General features: G+C 70.8%; 3 protein-coding genes across 3 annotated transcripts; 1 reads left to right on the forward strand and 2 right to left on the reverse strand.

The window, feature by feature from the left end:
* Window positions 1–1,447: 1,447 nt before the first annotated feature.
* LOC141743841 (interleukin-12 subunit beta-like) lies at window positions 1,448–4,075 on the forward strand. Its single transcript, XM_074588840.1, has 7 exons — window positions 1,448–1,503; window positions 1,850–1,919; window positions 2,318–2,539; window positions 2,837–2,945; window positions 3,023–3,204; window positions 3,323–3,471; window positions 3,914–4,075. The coding sequence occupies exons 2-7, from the start codon at window positions 1,850–1,852 to the stop codon at window positions 4,073–4,075; spliced, it is 894 nt and encodes a 297-aa protein (XP_074444941.1). The 5' UTR covers window positions 1,448–1,503.
* A 1,080-nt stretch (window positions 4,076–5,155) lies between these two features.
* On the reverse strand, window positions 5,156–6,437 carry LOC141743900 (neurofilament light polypeptide-like). Its single transcript, XM_074588945.1, has 3 exons — window positions 6,205–6,437; window positions 5,679–5,803; window positions 5,156–5,590 (listed from the first exon to the last, which is right to left on the reverse strand). The coding sequence occupies exons 1-3, from the start codon at window positions 6,415–6,417 to the stop codon at window positions 5,539–5,541; spliced, it is 390 nt and encodes a 129-aa protein (XP_074445046.1). The 5' UTR covers window positions 6,418–6,437; the 3' UTR covers window positions 5,156–5,538.
* Window positions 6,438–7,862: 1,425 nt separating this feature from the next.
* TLX2 (T cell leukemia homeobox 2) lies at window positions 7,863–12,058 on the reverse strand. Its single transcript, XM_074587026.1, has 3 exons — window positions 11,263–12,058; window positions 8,546–8,783; window positions 7,863–8,122 (listed from the first exon to the last, which is right to left on the reverse strand). Exons 1-3 carry the CDS (start codon window positions 12,056–12,058, stop codon window positions 7,906–7,908), a joined length of 1,251 nt encoding a protein of 416 aa, XP_074443127.1. The 3' UTR covers window positions 7,863–7,905.
* Window positions 12,059–12,272: the final 214 nt, after the last annotated feature.

Here is a 12,272-nt window from a genome sequence, read left to right on the forward strand (position 1 = left end):
CAGCGGCGGGAGGGGGCGCGTGGCAGTCTGGATGTGCAGCCAGTTTCTGCTCCCCCCAGGATGGGACAAGGCACGGGTGGTCTCCCGGGGTGAGGTGCTCCCCTCCCTCCCCCTCCTCAGGGTCCCCCTGCCTGCCTTGGGGTCCTCTCCAGCTTTCCTGCAAGTCCCACTCCTCTTGCAGCTCCCTGGCACCACAGCCAAGGGATGAGTTTCTGCCTGGGGGGCTGGGGGTCCAAGCATGGGTGCTGTGCTCCAGCCCCTACCCCAGGACGGACCCCTTGTCATGGGCATGGGGCTGCTCCATCCCAGCAGCTGAACCCCCTGTCCCTCTCCTTTCCTTCCTCCTTCCCTCCGCCCTTTCCTCCCCGCAGCCCACGTGTGGGAGCTCCACTGTTCTCGGGAAGGGGCCCGGAGGCTCCGCTGCCCTGTCCCTACCCGCAGCGCCTCGAAGTTGGGGTGGAAAGGTGCAGGCTGGGCCTCCCCCCAGCCTCCTCAGAGCCCGAACTTCCCCTTCGCTTTCTAGGAACTGCAGAAAGTACGTGAGCTGGAGCAGCAGGGAGCAACTCACGCCTCCTCACCCTCGGGCCGCCTGCCCTTGGGATGGGGGGGCTGCCCTGTGCCCTTTCTTTGGGCTGGGGCCGCAGGCGGTGGGGGCCGGGGCCGGTCCCCAGTGTGGGCACAGGGGCTGTGCCTCGCCGGGCTGAGCGGAGGCAGCCGTGCAGCAGAGCTGGGCTAGTGCTCCCGGGGACGGCGAAGAGAAGGCTGGTGGCTGTGGCTGCCTCTGTCCCCACGTCCCTGTCCCGGCACAGCGTTCTGTGGGACAAGCGGCCAGCGCAGCTGCGTGGCCCTGGGAGGGAGGGAAAGGGCCAGACAGCCAGTGCTACCCGTGCCTGGCTGGGTGCAGCACGCTGAGCCTCTGCAGGGACCCCTCTCCTCAGGGACACACCACAGCCCAACTGGCCAGGGCCAAGGACCACGCCTGCCCCTCTTCGGACCTCCAGGATAGGCTCTGCTGGACTTCGGTGGTCCCTTCCCCACGCCCCATCCCCTGCTCCGCCACAGCAAGGGGCTGTGGGTGCTCCGTGTGGCACGCAGTGATGTGAAAACCCTAAAAGCTCAGGACCGCTCTGTGGGAGCTGGGAGCACCTGGAGCTCCCTCACCATCCCAGTGCCCAGCTGTTCCGGGGAGGAGACCCATCCTCACTGCCCCCATGATGCCCACGGTCAGGGCAGGGCCAGCGGGTCCCCGGAGCCCCCCGGCTTGGGAAGTACCCATGGTGAGTCCCAGAAAGGCCGGGGCTGGGTGGGTCGGGGGCTGAGCATGGGTCCTGGCTCGCAGCTCCTCCCCGTGCAGCTTTCACCTCTTCTGAGAACTGTGATGCTTCTGCGGTTTGGCTTCACCTTGGGGCAGCCCCACGGGGTCCCGGCTCAGTATATACCCAGCTGCCTGCCACCCCCAGCCCATGCAGAGCCCACCGGAGCAGCGCACACCACGGCCACAAGGTAAGCACAGCACGGAGGGCTGCCGGGGGCGTGCTTGCACTGCAGCCTCGGGAGGGTTTGGGCACCAGGGACCCCCGGGAAGGTGCTGCTCCAGGCGGACACTGCAGCACCCTGCCAGGGGGGACACCCAAGGGGGCCACAATGGGAAGGGTTGGGGTGTCGCATCGGCTGCCTTGCCCTGTGTGGGGCTCTCCCCACACTGCACCACTCCCCGTCTTACCCTTACTGGTCCTGCTGGCTGCATCCCATCTTGGCCGGGTCTCCTTCCCCTGGGGTACGGCTGTCCACCGCTCCCCAGCATGAGGCTGCCCTTCCCCTTCCCCTACCACTGCCCTTCCCCTCCCAGATGCTGGTGCTGGTGGGGCTGATGCTGTGCCTCGCTCCTGCGGACGCCCTGACTGCCTTCCCCCCAAAGTGTGAGTCCTGCGCCACCTGGGCACAGGGGAGGCCTTGGAGGGGAGACACCCCAGGGAGGGGGGCGGGGGGACAGACAGACAATACAAGACCCCCACAGCAGCTGGAGGGAGCGGGGAGCGCCGGCATCCTCCATCCCTCTGATACGGGGCAACATGAGCCCATCGGGGCAGCCCTTCTAGTGGGGTGCGGAGGTAGAAGATGGGCATGAAAGCGCATGAAAGGTGGGGATGGGGTGGATGTGGGGTGATGGGGCAGGGTGGGATGGATGTGGTGTGATGAGGAAGGGTGGGGACTGTGGGGAAGGATAGATGCGGTGTGTCGGGACAAGATGGTGTGGGAGATAGGCTGCCCACACCATAGCCGATCTCTGACCCCAGTCTCTGCCCTTCACCTCCAGTTCAGGTGGGGAAACTGAACGGGAACGTGGTGTTGAAATGCAACACCTCGGAGCAGCAAGTAACCTGGAGACAGAACGGGGACACGGAGCTCATGGCCGAGTTTGACGCTCAGGGACAGACTCTCACCATCTCTGGCTTGGACCTGCCAGCCACGGGCAACTACAGCTGCTGGGCTGGCACTGTCCTGCTGGATGCCACCTACCTGGTGGTCAGCAGACCCCGTACGTGGAGCCGGGCATGCACGAGGGGGCTGGCATGGCCGGGTGGGGGAGCCGTGACTGAGGAAGCAAGGGGGTGGATGGGGAGTGATGGGGCAGGGAGGGCGATGCAGGGAGTTGGGGGCAGGCTGGGGACCAGGAGATGCTCTTGGCATCTGCAGATGTTTGTGCCCAGCCCCTGGGGCTGTGGGGATGCACTGGGCAGGGCTGAGGGGGGCCAGGGGGAGCCCAGCCATGGGGCAGCCTCACCTGTGCCAGGGAAGAGGCAGCCCCTGAGGTGTTGCCCCTTGGCCCCACCAGGCGAGAAAAGGATGAACGTCTCCTGCCAGGCTGAATCCTACCGTGGCTCCTTCCACTGCTCCTGGACTGGCCCCCACTCCGCTGTCTTCCGCGCCCGCCTCACACGCAGGTGGGTGCCACAGAGACCCCCCAACCCAGCCCCAGCCCTGTGGCCACCCAGCCCTCACATCTGCCTCCCCCCAACAGCGACGGCTCCTTGGGGGAGTGGGTGCCAGCGACCGGCCACCATGGCCAGTTCAACGCCAGCTTTGTGGACCCCTCCTTCTGCCCTTTCGCTGAGGAGCTGCGCCCGCTGGAGCTGCACCTGGAGGGACTCTCGGACACCTCCTACCTCAACTTCTCCATCCACTTCTTCATCCATGACATTGGTGAGTTCAGACCAGTGGGGGGGGGGTGGTGGTTCTTGGGGCACTGAGTGCCCCGTGGGAGGGCTCAGCCCTGGGGCTGGGCAGTGCTGCCCCATGCTGAGCCCTGCTCTGCCCGCAGTGCGGCCCGACCCGCCACAGGAGCTGACTGTGCAGCGGCGGGGGGAGAAGCTCTACCTGGCCTGGGCCCCCCCGGCCTCCTGGCCGCTCCCCAAATCCTACTTTGCCCTGCTCTACCGGCTGCAGTACGAGCTCCCCAACGGCACCCAGGTAACTGCGGGATGCCTGTGCCTCGCTTGTCTTTGCGTGTGCCACCCCATGTCCTCACTCTGCTGTGCCCATCCTCTCCCTGCCCCAGCCCCAGCCCCAGCCTGGACTCCTCCCTCCACCCAGGGGTGCCATTGGGAACAGGGACTTGCTGGGGGGCTCAGCAATGGCCCCCTCCCCACTGCGCTGCTTCCCTCCTTGGGGTGGTGAGTTGTCACTCCTGGCCGTCACCTCTGCTGCCCACCCCTCCCTGCACTGCCCATGCAAGGCAGCATCACTGCCCGGGTTGGGGAGGTGCCGGTGTCTCCCACTCCTTTGCCCCCAGCACCAAGCCCTGCTCCTGCCCTCTCCCACCTTCCCCGCTGCCTCGCCTCCCTCAGTACCCATGCCAGATACCCCCGGTGCTGGGGTGCTCCCTGAGGCCACGTCCTGCCCTGCTTTGCAGGTCGACAAGTACATGGAGGGCGCAGAGGAGACACAGTTGCAGGAACGTGCGCAGCGGGTGCGCATCAGCTGCCAGGACCCTTACATCAACACCGCCTGGAGCCCCTGGAGCGCCTGGCAGGATGTCGATGCTGCCCAGCAGCACCAGCTCCGAGGGCGCTGACCCCCTGCACAGACACCCCCTTCCCCCTTGTGCCCATCCCCTACCCCACTGCACCCTGTGCATGGGGACACCCAGGGCTGGGGGGGCACCACCCGTGTGTGGCAGCCACAGGCAGCCAACACCAACCTTCCCATTCTCTTGTGTGGTTTGGAAGAGGCATTTTACCTCTGATAAAAAGAGCTGTGTTTGGCTTTACTACGATGAACCTTGGTCAGTCTTTTTGTGGGGTGGGGGGGGGTGCTGGGCCACCCGGCCCCCAGACTCTGTGGACTCCAGCTGGGCACACCACAGGCAGGGCTCCTGCCTGCCCTGCCCTTCTGCTCAAGGTGCCCAGACTGGCCCCTGCCCCATGGCGAGCCACAGGCTTGTGCAAGGACACCACTGCCCCCTGAGGGGCCCCCACTCCCTGAGGCTGTTGGGCTCAGCCTGGGGGGTCCTTACACACGGCTGAAAACAGACATGTAACACACAAGTGCACACACTCCAGCCCAGCTGGGGACAGCCCAGGTCAGACGGTCCTATCCTGGGTGGGGGGACCCCACATCCCTGCCCAATTGTCTGCCAGGCCACACGGGCACTCTGGATGCCCTTTTTCCTCATCAACCCCCCAGGTCTGCCTCCTTTCTGGGGGCTGCTCTGTGGCAACCCCCTGCTGAGGTGCTGCCCTACACCAAGGGGGCATGCCCTGGGGGGTAGCACCCTGTCCCCCCATCCCAGGGTGCAGGATTCCTGCCTGACCCTAGAAATGCCGATCCTGGGGCAGGACACGGCCATGGTGGGGGTGTCACCCACCAGCATTGGTGGAGAACAGTCCCTTCCACCACATGGCCAGACCCCCACTATGTGTCCCACTTGGCATCCCCATGGGGTGGCCAGTCTGGGGGTAAGGGGCTGCAGCCAGGTGGGAAGGAGTCAAGGCCCCAGAGCCAGGCAGCCCCCGTGGGACACGGGCCGGGCACCCAGGCTCCCACGGAGCCACTCCAGGCCCCTGCTCTGCTGCAGACCCCGAGAGTGCAGCGGGGTGCCCTGAGAGCAGGGCCCAGCCGGGGGATGCTGCCCCACCACCAGAGACAGGCTGGCTCCAGGTAATGCCACGGGGCTTTATTGAGGTGCTTCCGCACGGGCCAGGTCCAGGACCCCAGCCCCGCTGCTGCTCCGGAGAGGCTGGTGAGAGTGTGCGGCCCCGTGGGCGCTGCCCTCCTGGGGAGATGGGGCCTCCAGGGGTGTGAGTCTGGGGAACCCAGGTAGCCAGGGGTCCCAGGAGTCCAGGGGTCCCATGGCACAGGGGGACAGAAGGACCAGGGCACCAGGATTCCAGAGGGCCCAGGGGTCCCATACCCTGGGCATCCAGGGGTGGAGGTCCCAAGGCCCAGGTGAGTGGGGACTCGGGGGACCCCAAGGGTGCAGAAGTCCGAGGTCTGGTGGCCCGGGCGTGGGGTCCCGCAGCGAGGCCGGGGGTCCCGTCACGGTGGGGCCAGGCAGCCCAAGCGCAGCTCTTCACACTCCAGCATCTCCCTGCAAGAGACAGGCTTGGGCTGAACCCCGCGCCCACCCCCGCCCCGCCCACCCCCCCCCACCCCCCCCCACCCCCCGCCCCGCGTACCGGTAGGCGGCGATCTCCGCCTCCAGCGCCATCCGCAGCCGCAGCAGCGCCGGGTACTCCCGCAGGCACCGGGCCATCTCCGCCTCCGCCTCGCCGATCTCCCGCTCCAGCTCCGCCACCCGCTCCTGCCGGCCGGGCTGTCAGCAATGCCCGGGACCCCCCCGGCCCGCTCCGCACGGACCCCCGGGCCCCTGCACCGACTCCAGCCCCCCACGGAACCCCGGACACCGACCCCCGCATCGCACGGACCCGGCTTCCCAGCCCCATCCCGACCCCCATCCCGCTGGCCTGCCCGGAACGGCGTCCCCTGCCCTACTTGTACACACACACCCCCTTCCCCAGTTCCATCCGGATTCCCAGCCCCATCCCGACCCTCCCTCCCCACTCCTCCGGGCATCCAGGCTCTGCATCCCGGTGTCTCGCCCCCCTCTTCCCCCCAACCCAGCCATGTGCCCCCTCCCAAACCGCCCGAGATACTCCCCCCAGGGCACCACCCCATTCCCCCCCACACACACACACCCCGCACCTGGTACTTGGCGAGCTCCCCGCTGCGCCGGTCCCGCAGCCCCTCCAGTTGCCGGTGCAACGCGCCCACGGCCCCGCGCAGCGCTTCCACCTCGGCAGCGCGGGCGCGCAGCAGCCTCCGGTACCCGGCAGCCTCGGCACGGGCACGGAGCACCGCCTCGCCGCCGCCGCCGCCCCCCCACCGGGACCGGGGCCAGCCCTCGGCCGCGCTCATCCCGGCGGCTCTGCGGCGGCGCCGCCGCAGCCGTTCCCCGCCCCCCCCCCACACCCCCGGTAAAAACGGGGCCACGTCACGGAACCGCAGCCAATCCCGCCGCCGGGGAACCGGCACCGGTTGCCCGCCTCCTCCTCCCGGTAGCCAGGGCGGGGGTGGGGGGCCGGCGGGAGCCTGCCCCCGCCCGCAGCCCTTGGGCTGCGGGCGGGGGCAGGCTCCCGCCAGCCCCCAGGCAGCGTCTGCAGCACCATGGACAGCGGCGGGGTCGGAGGGGGGGGGTGGTGTCAAGGTCAAGGTCAAGTTTAGGGTCAGAGCCATCGCTATTGACCCCACCCACCCCCTCCATCATCAACCAGGGCCCCCAGCCGGAGCTGGAGTGGGGTTAAGGTATAGGAGGGGGTCCCCGTCCAGTGCTGGGCACACTCAGGGCATCATCAGGGAAGGGCGGGGGGGAGGGGGGGAAGACATTTGCCGGGGGGGGGGGGGGGAGGTGTTCAGCCCCCAGTGGACCCCTCTGCCTCCCCACGAATGTGCTGTGGGTCACGCCAGATCAAGGTTCAGTCACGAGGCCAAGGTGAAGGGCGTCCTGGGAGCCAGACAGGCACTGGCGGGGGGAAGGCAGGCACAAGGGCAGCCCCGCTCGGGGGGGGGCTGGTGCAGTCCTTTGGTATGCAGGGGCACCCCAAGTCCACCGTGGGGTGCTGCAGGGGCACGTCCAGGCCCAGGGCCGCAGGGAGCTGGCAGACTGGTGGGTGCGGGGGCCAAGAATGCCAGGGAGCCCAGCCCATGGGGCAAATGAGCCCAGTCCATCAGTCTGTCACACCGCTGGGGGGACTGGGGGCTGCGGGGCCAGGTTCCTCGTCCAGCCTGGTGGCCACTGCTGGAAGCCAGAGCTCGCAAACTCCAATCAGGATAAGGCAAGTGTGCGCGGGTGGTGCAGACCCTGTGGTGGCCACCAGCGAGGGCAGGGGGAGCCCCCATCACCAGGAATGCGGGGGCCCACCACGCACCCCGCTCAGCCCACCCTGGGTGAGATGAGGGCTGTGGCTGCCATCGGGGGAGAGGGGCCTGGCCCAGCTGGGAGAGCCGCTGATGGGCAGGCAGCAGGTCCTGAGCAGGGACCACCCGAGGAGCTGCCCCTGGAGCTAGGGGCCCTGGGGAGGGGGAATTGGACTTGCAGAGGCCCACGTGGTGCGGCAGACCCAGCCCTGGGCTCCCGGGGGGGTCCGGGCAAGGGACTGCCCGCAGCAGTGCTCCAGGCAGAGCTTTGAGTCCAATGGCAGGGGAACGTCCGCCCACTCGGAGCTGCGGGGTGGCTGAGGGGGAGCCCAAGGGGGCTGGCCTGCGGCAGGGAGGGGGCTGCCAATGGGGAGGGTCTCCCAGGAAGCAGCAGCCCCCTCCCCGCCGCGGGCCAGAGGTGCCAGGCTCAGACCCCACCGCGGGCACCCACCGCCGCCTCCCGGCATGTCCACAGCTCTCCGGGGGACCTCACACCACAGAGGCCACCCCTGAGACGGACGTCACCTTGTTGTCCTCAGCCCAGGGCTGCAGGTTCTGCAGGGCGTAGAGGGAGGAGTTGTGCATGCAGAGCGGGTCCTGGGGCAGCGGTTGGCTCAGGCTCTTCTGGAAGGCCTCCTGCTGCAGGTGCAGCATCAGGCGGTTGGCCTGCTGGCGCTCCGCCTCGCGTTCCTCCGCCGTCTGCCTCCTGCCAGCACACACGGCCCGTCCGGCACTGCCCCGCTGACCCATCCCTCTCTTGGCACCATGGTGTGCCGGCACGGCGATGCCCCATAGCCTCTGCCCCGCAGCAGCGACCTGCAGCCTCTGCCCACAGTCCGTCCTGCTGCTGGCACTGCTGTGCACCAGTCCGGCAGTGCCCCACAGCCCCATCCCTCTCTCAGCACTGCTGTGCACCAGTCCAGCAGTGCCCCACAGCCCCATCCCTCTCTCGGCACCGCCGTCCCTCACCCAGCCACACACAGGGGATGAAGCGGGGACAGAAACCCCATCTCGCCCCAGCCCAGCCTCTGCCGGGGGATGACAGCCATGGGAAGCAGTGGTGCCAGAGTGGGACAGCGGGTCGGAGCTGTGGGGGCTGCGGCGGCCACCCCAGGCCTGGCCCCGTTACCTCCACTTGGTGCGGCGGTTCTGGAACCAGGTCTTGACCTGGGCGTCCGTCATCTTGAGGGCCTTGGCCAGGGTGGCGCGCTCGGCCGAGGCCAGGTACTTCTGGCGGTGGAAGCGCTTCTCCAGCTCGCAGATCTGCACCCGGCTGAAGGAGGTGCGCGGTTTCTTCCGCTTGGGTGGCGTGCGGTTCTGGTAGGGGTGCCCGATCCGCCGGGTCGCCGCAAAGGGCGACAGCGCGGCTGCGGGCAGAGGGGGGGTGAGGGGTGGCTCAGGGAGGGCCACGGGACGGGCAGAGCCCCCACTGAGGGCAGGGCGGGAGCGGGCACAGCCCCGGCAGCGCGGGAGCCCAGGGGGGTGCTCGGGGCCATGGGGACAGGAAGCTCCGGGGGGGCCGCCAGCGCTGCCTGGCAGAGAGGAGGGGAGGAGGAGACCCCGAGTCGTCCCCAGCTGCACCAGGGACACGTGGTGCAGCTCAAGATGTGGCAAGAGGGTCCATCCCCAGCCCACGGCCATGTCCCCATTGCTCCCCCAGCCTGGCGGGTGGGGAACAGGACCAGTGGGGCGGCCGGGTAGACCCGGTCCCAGAGCTGATGCGGAGCCAGCGAGGCTCCTGGCATCACAAACCCCCCCTTCCTCATGTGCTGAGCCCTGCTGCGGCCCCAGAGGAGCCTCCGCAGCACTGCCGGGGCTTCCAGCCTTCCTGGGGAGGAGACAGGGCCCCAGAAGCCATCAGGAGGCGACCGGCATATCCCTCCATGCTGGCCGCATCCGTCTGGCCACTGCCAGCTGCCCGGGGGCTGGGGAAGGTATTGTCCCTGCACGGCCGGGGTGTGAGTTAGGGACGGCATGGCCAGTGTGCCACATTCCAGCCCCAGATGCAGCCAGAGCCACAGGGAGCTGGAGCCTCCCCGCCAAGCTGCGGGGAGGAAGGCGAGAGCTTGGAGGGGTTCAGCCCCCAGCTCCCACTCCCCTCCTGCTCCAACGGTGGCCCATGGCCAAGCCACAGCCCCGCAGCACGGCGGCCCTCGTCGGTGCCAGCACTGCACATGCAGGGCTGCACATGGCCAGGCCAATGGGGCCACCATGGGGCCCCACCACCCCATGCTGCAGGGACCCCACAGCAGCCCCAGGGACAGCCCGGCGCCCAGCAGACCCTCCCCGTGGGGCCAGACCCTCCCTCCTGCCAGCACCCAGGCAGGCAGCGCGGGCAGGAGGCCAGCCTGCCCGCCGGCGGGGGCGGACACAGTTGACGCAGGTGGAGCCGCACAGTCGGGGGGACGAAGGCCCCCGCGCCCCCTCCCTGCGCGGGGCGGCCCCTCGCCGGGAACAGATGCTGACAGCCCGCAGACCACCCCAAGGCCAGCGGCGCTGAGTGATGGCTGTGGCTGGGAGACCCCGTGCCGGGGAGGGGCCGCCCCGTCCACCCACCGCTGGCGCCAGGCAGGAGACGGGGACGTCACCCGCCACCCCTGCGCAGGGACGGTGCTTCGTCACCGCTGGGATGGCGGAGTGGGCCAGGAGGCGAACCCGGCTCTGCTGGCGCCCAGGCTGGGCCCCCATGGCCCCCAGCCTCCCACCCCACATGGCCCCAGTGCCCCTGCAGCCAACGCTTGTCCTCCAGCCCTGCGTGGCCGCCGGCCTCGTCCTCGCATGGAGCCGCGCATTGCAGACGTGGCAGTGCCGCCATCTTGGGAAGGAGACAAGCTGAGCCGAGCTGAGCCGAGCCACGTCAGGGCTCCCTGGCACCCGCCTGCGGCCGGCACGCAGCCCCAGTGCCCAGCACCCCAACCACAGCACCTCACGCCTTCTCCTCTGGGGTGCAGCAACCAGCACCCTCACGCCAGCACTGTGTGCTCCAGCCCCCCACCTCGGGCACTCAGGTCCCATCTCTGCCGGCAGCACCGGGCCCCCACACAGCCTCTCTGACACTTGTGTCGCCACCCAGCCTCCCCAGCCCCAGCACTCACCAGCCCGGCCTCTCCCACAGCACCCGCACCCCGTGCCCTGCGTCTGTCCCCACATACACGGGCCTCCAAGTCCCATCCTCCCACGTCCGGGCCCCACGGGGACCCCCACCGCCTGCCCCGTCGCCAAGGGGCACACCGGACAGGGGGACCTGCTCCCCACACCAGCCCCACACGCAGATGGGTTTTGCCCCGCAGCCCCACGGCGGGTCCCTGCATCCTGCTCCCGACACAGCCGCTGCCTCCAGCCCACATCTCACAGCCCCCGGCAGCCTCCCTGTTACGGGTGAGACGGAGCCGGCTCCCGGTGCCCCCCGGGCCGAAGGAAGGGACCAAACACGGAGCCGAGCCCGAGGCTGGAGCACGGCGGGACCCCTCGGGCGCTGCTCAGAGCCGGACCCCGGCCAACCCCTGCCGGGAGCTGCCGCGAGCCGGGGCGGGACGGCGGCGGAGCTGCCGAAGCCAGCGCCAGCCCCGAGCCGCTCTCCGCGGGCCCCGACGGCAGCCGCTTCGCGCGGCGGAGAGAGCCCGGCCGGGGGCACGGCGGCGCCCGGCGGAGCGCAGCGGGGCGGGGGCAGCCGCGGCCGGCGGGCGAGGAACCGGCGGAGCGCACGGCCCCCGGACAACGCCGACCGGTACCCGCGGGCGGCGCGGCCCCTGTCTGCGCCCACCCCGGCCCCGCTCCGCGCCCGCCGCGCCGCCGGAGCCGCCGGTAGCCGTCGGTAGCCGTCGGTAGGCGTCCCGCCGCGCTCACCTGAGAGCCGATCCTTGGCGATGCGGCGCGTCGTCTCCATCCAAGGGAAGGTTAGCCCCGAGAGCCCGGGCACCGGCGGCGGGGCGGCGGGCGGCGCGGCGGGCGCGGGCCGGTGCGCCGGGACGCGGATGACCCCGGCGGGCGGCGCGGCGGGCGCGGGGGTCACGTTGACGCTCACGTTCATGCTCATGTTGAGGTTGTAGGAGCCGAGGGAGCAGGCGGGCCCGTAGCCGCCGCCGTAGAGCCCGTAGTCGGGCTCCCCCGCCGCCCGGGCCGGCCCCGCGCCGCCGCCGGCGGGCTCGGGGCCGCCGAGGATCTGGTCGATGCCGAAGCTGATGGGCTCGTGTGGCGGGGGGCCCTGGCCGCCGCCCTCCCTCGCCAGCGCCGCCACCTCCATCGCCCGGCCGCGCTCAGAGCCGGCAGGGCGCGGGCATGGCCGGGCCGCCTGCGGCCGGGGGGCGGCGGGGGGCGGCGGCGGGGGGCGGCGGGCGGCCCCGGGCGGGGACGGGAGAGGGGGCGGCTGGCTCCGGGCGCCCGGTGCGGGCCCGGCGGGGCTGGGGCTGGGTCCGGGGCAGGGTCCGGGGCAGGGTCCGGGGCAGTGGCCGGGTCCCGGGCATGGCCCGCGGCTGCTGGCGGCCCCGGCGCGGGAGCGCGGGTGCGCGGCGGGCCCCGGCGGCGCGCGCTTTTCTGCCCCGCTCCATCTGGACCTGCCAAAATCCCGGCCGCTCGCGCCCTGATTGGCGGCCGCCCCCCGTGATTGACAGCCCCGCGCCCCCGGGGGCGGGGGCTCGCGCATCCCGGGGCTCCGCCCCGCCACCGGCGCCCCCCCTCCGCCGCGGCACCGGGGCCCCGGCCCGCCCGGGGCTCCCGCACCGGCTCCACCGCGGCCCGTCGGGCCTCGAGCGCACGACGCCCCGCACGGCCTCGGGACGCCCCCCGGCCCCGCCGCACTCCGACCCCGTTCTCCGCCGCCGGGGCAGCCGCCGGACGTCCTCCGGCTCGCAGCAACG

The sequence above is a fragment of the Larus michahellis genome, chromosome 5 (assembly GCF_964199755.1).
Source record: "Larus michahellis chromosome 5, bLarMic1.1, whole genome shotgun sequence".
In the NCBI taxonomy this organism is placed as follows: Eukaryota; Metazoa; Chordata; class Aves; order Charadriiformes; family Laridae; genus Larus; species Larus michahellis.

Bases quoted from the DNA above. Each gene is read 5' to 3' on its own strand.
- TLX2 (XM_074587026.1), bottom strand. From the start codon at position 12,058: ATGCGCGAGCCCCCGCCCCCGGGGGCGCGGGGCTGTCAATCACGGGGG. The intron at 8,784-11,262 runs GTGAGCGCGGCG...CTCTGCCCGCAG, and splicing joins CGCCAAGGATCGGCTCTCAG to CCGCGCTGTCGCCCTTTGCG. The intron at 8,123-8,545 runs GTAACGGGGCCA...GTGTGCTGGCAG, and splicing joins AACCGCCGCACCAAGTGGAG to GAGGCAGACGGCGGAGGAAC.
- LOC141743841 (XM_074588840.1), top strand. From the start codon at position 1,850: ATGCTGGTGCTGGTGGGGCTGATGCTGTGCCTCGCTCCTGCGGACGCC. The intron at 2,540-2,836 runs GTACGTGGAGCC...TGGCCCCACCAG, and splicing joins CCTGGTGGTCAGCAGACCCC to GCGAGAAAAGGATGAACGTC. The intron at 3,205-3,322 runs GTGAGTTCAGAC...CTCTGCCCGCAG, and splicing joins CTTCTTCATCCATGACATTG to TGCGGCCCGACCCGCCACAG.
- LOC141743900 (XM_074588945.1), bottom strand. From the start codon at position 6,417: ATGAGCGCGGCCGAGGGCTGGCCCCGGTCCCGGTGGGGGGGCGGCGGC. The intron at 5,804-6,204 runs GTGCGGGGTGTG...CCCGGCCGGCAG, and splicing joins GGGAGCTCGCCAAGTACCAG to GAGCGGGTGGCGGAGCTGGA. The intron at 5,591-5,678 runs GTACGCGGGGCG...TGTCTCTTGCAG, and splicing joins GCGGAGATCGCCGCCTACCG to GGAGATGCTGGAGTGTGAAG.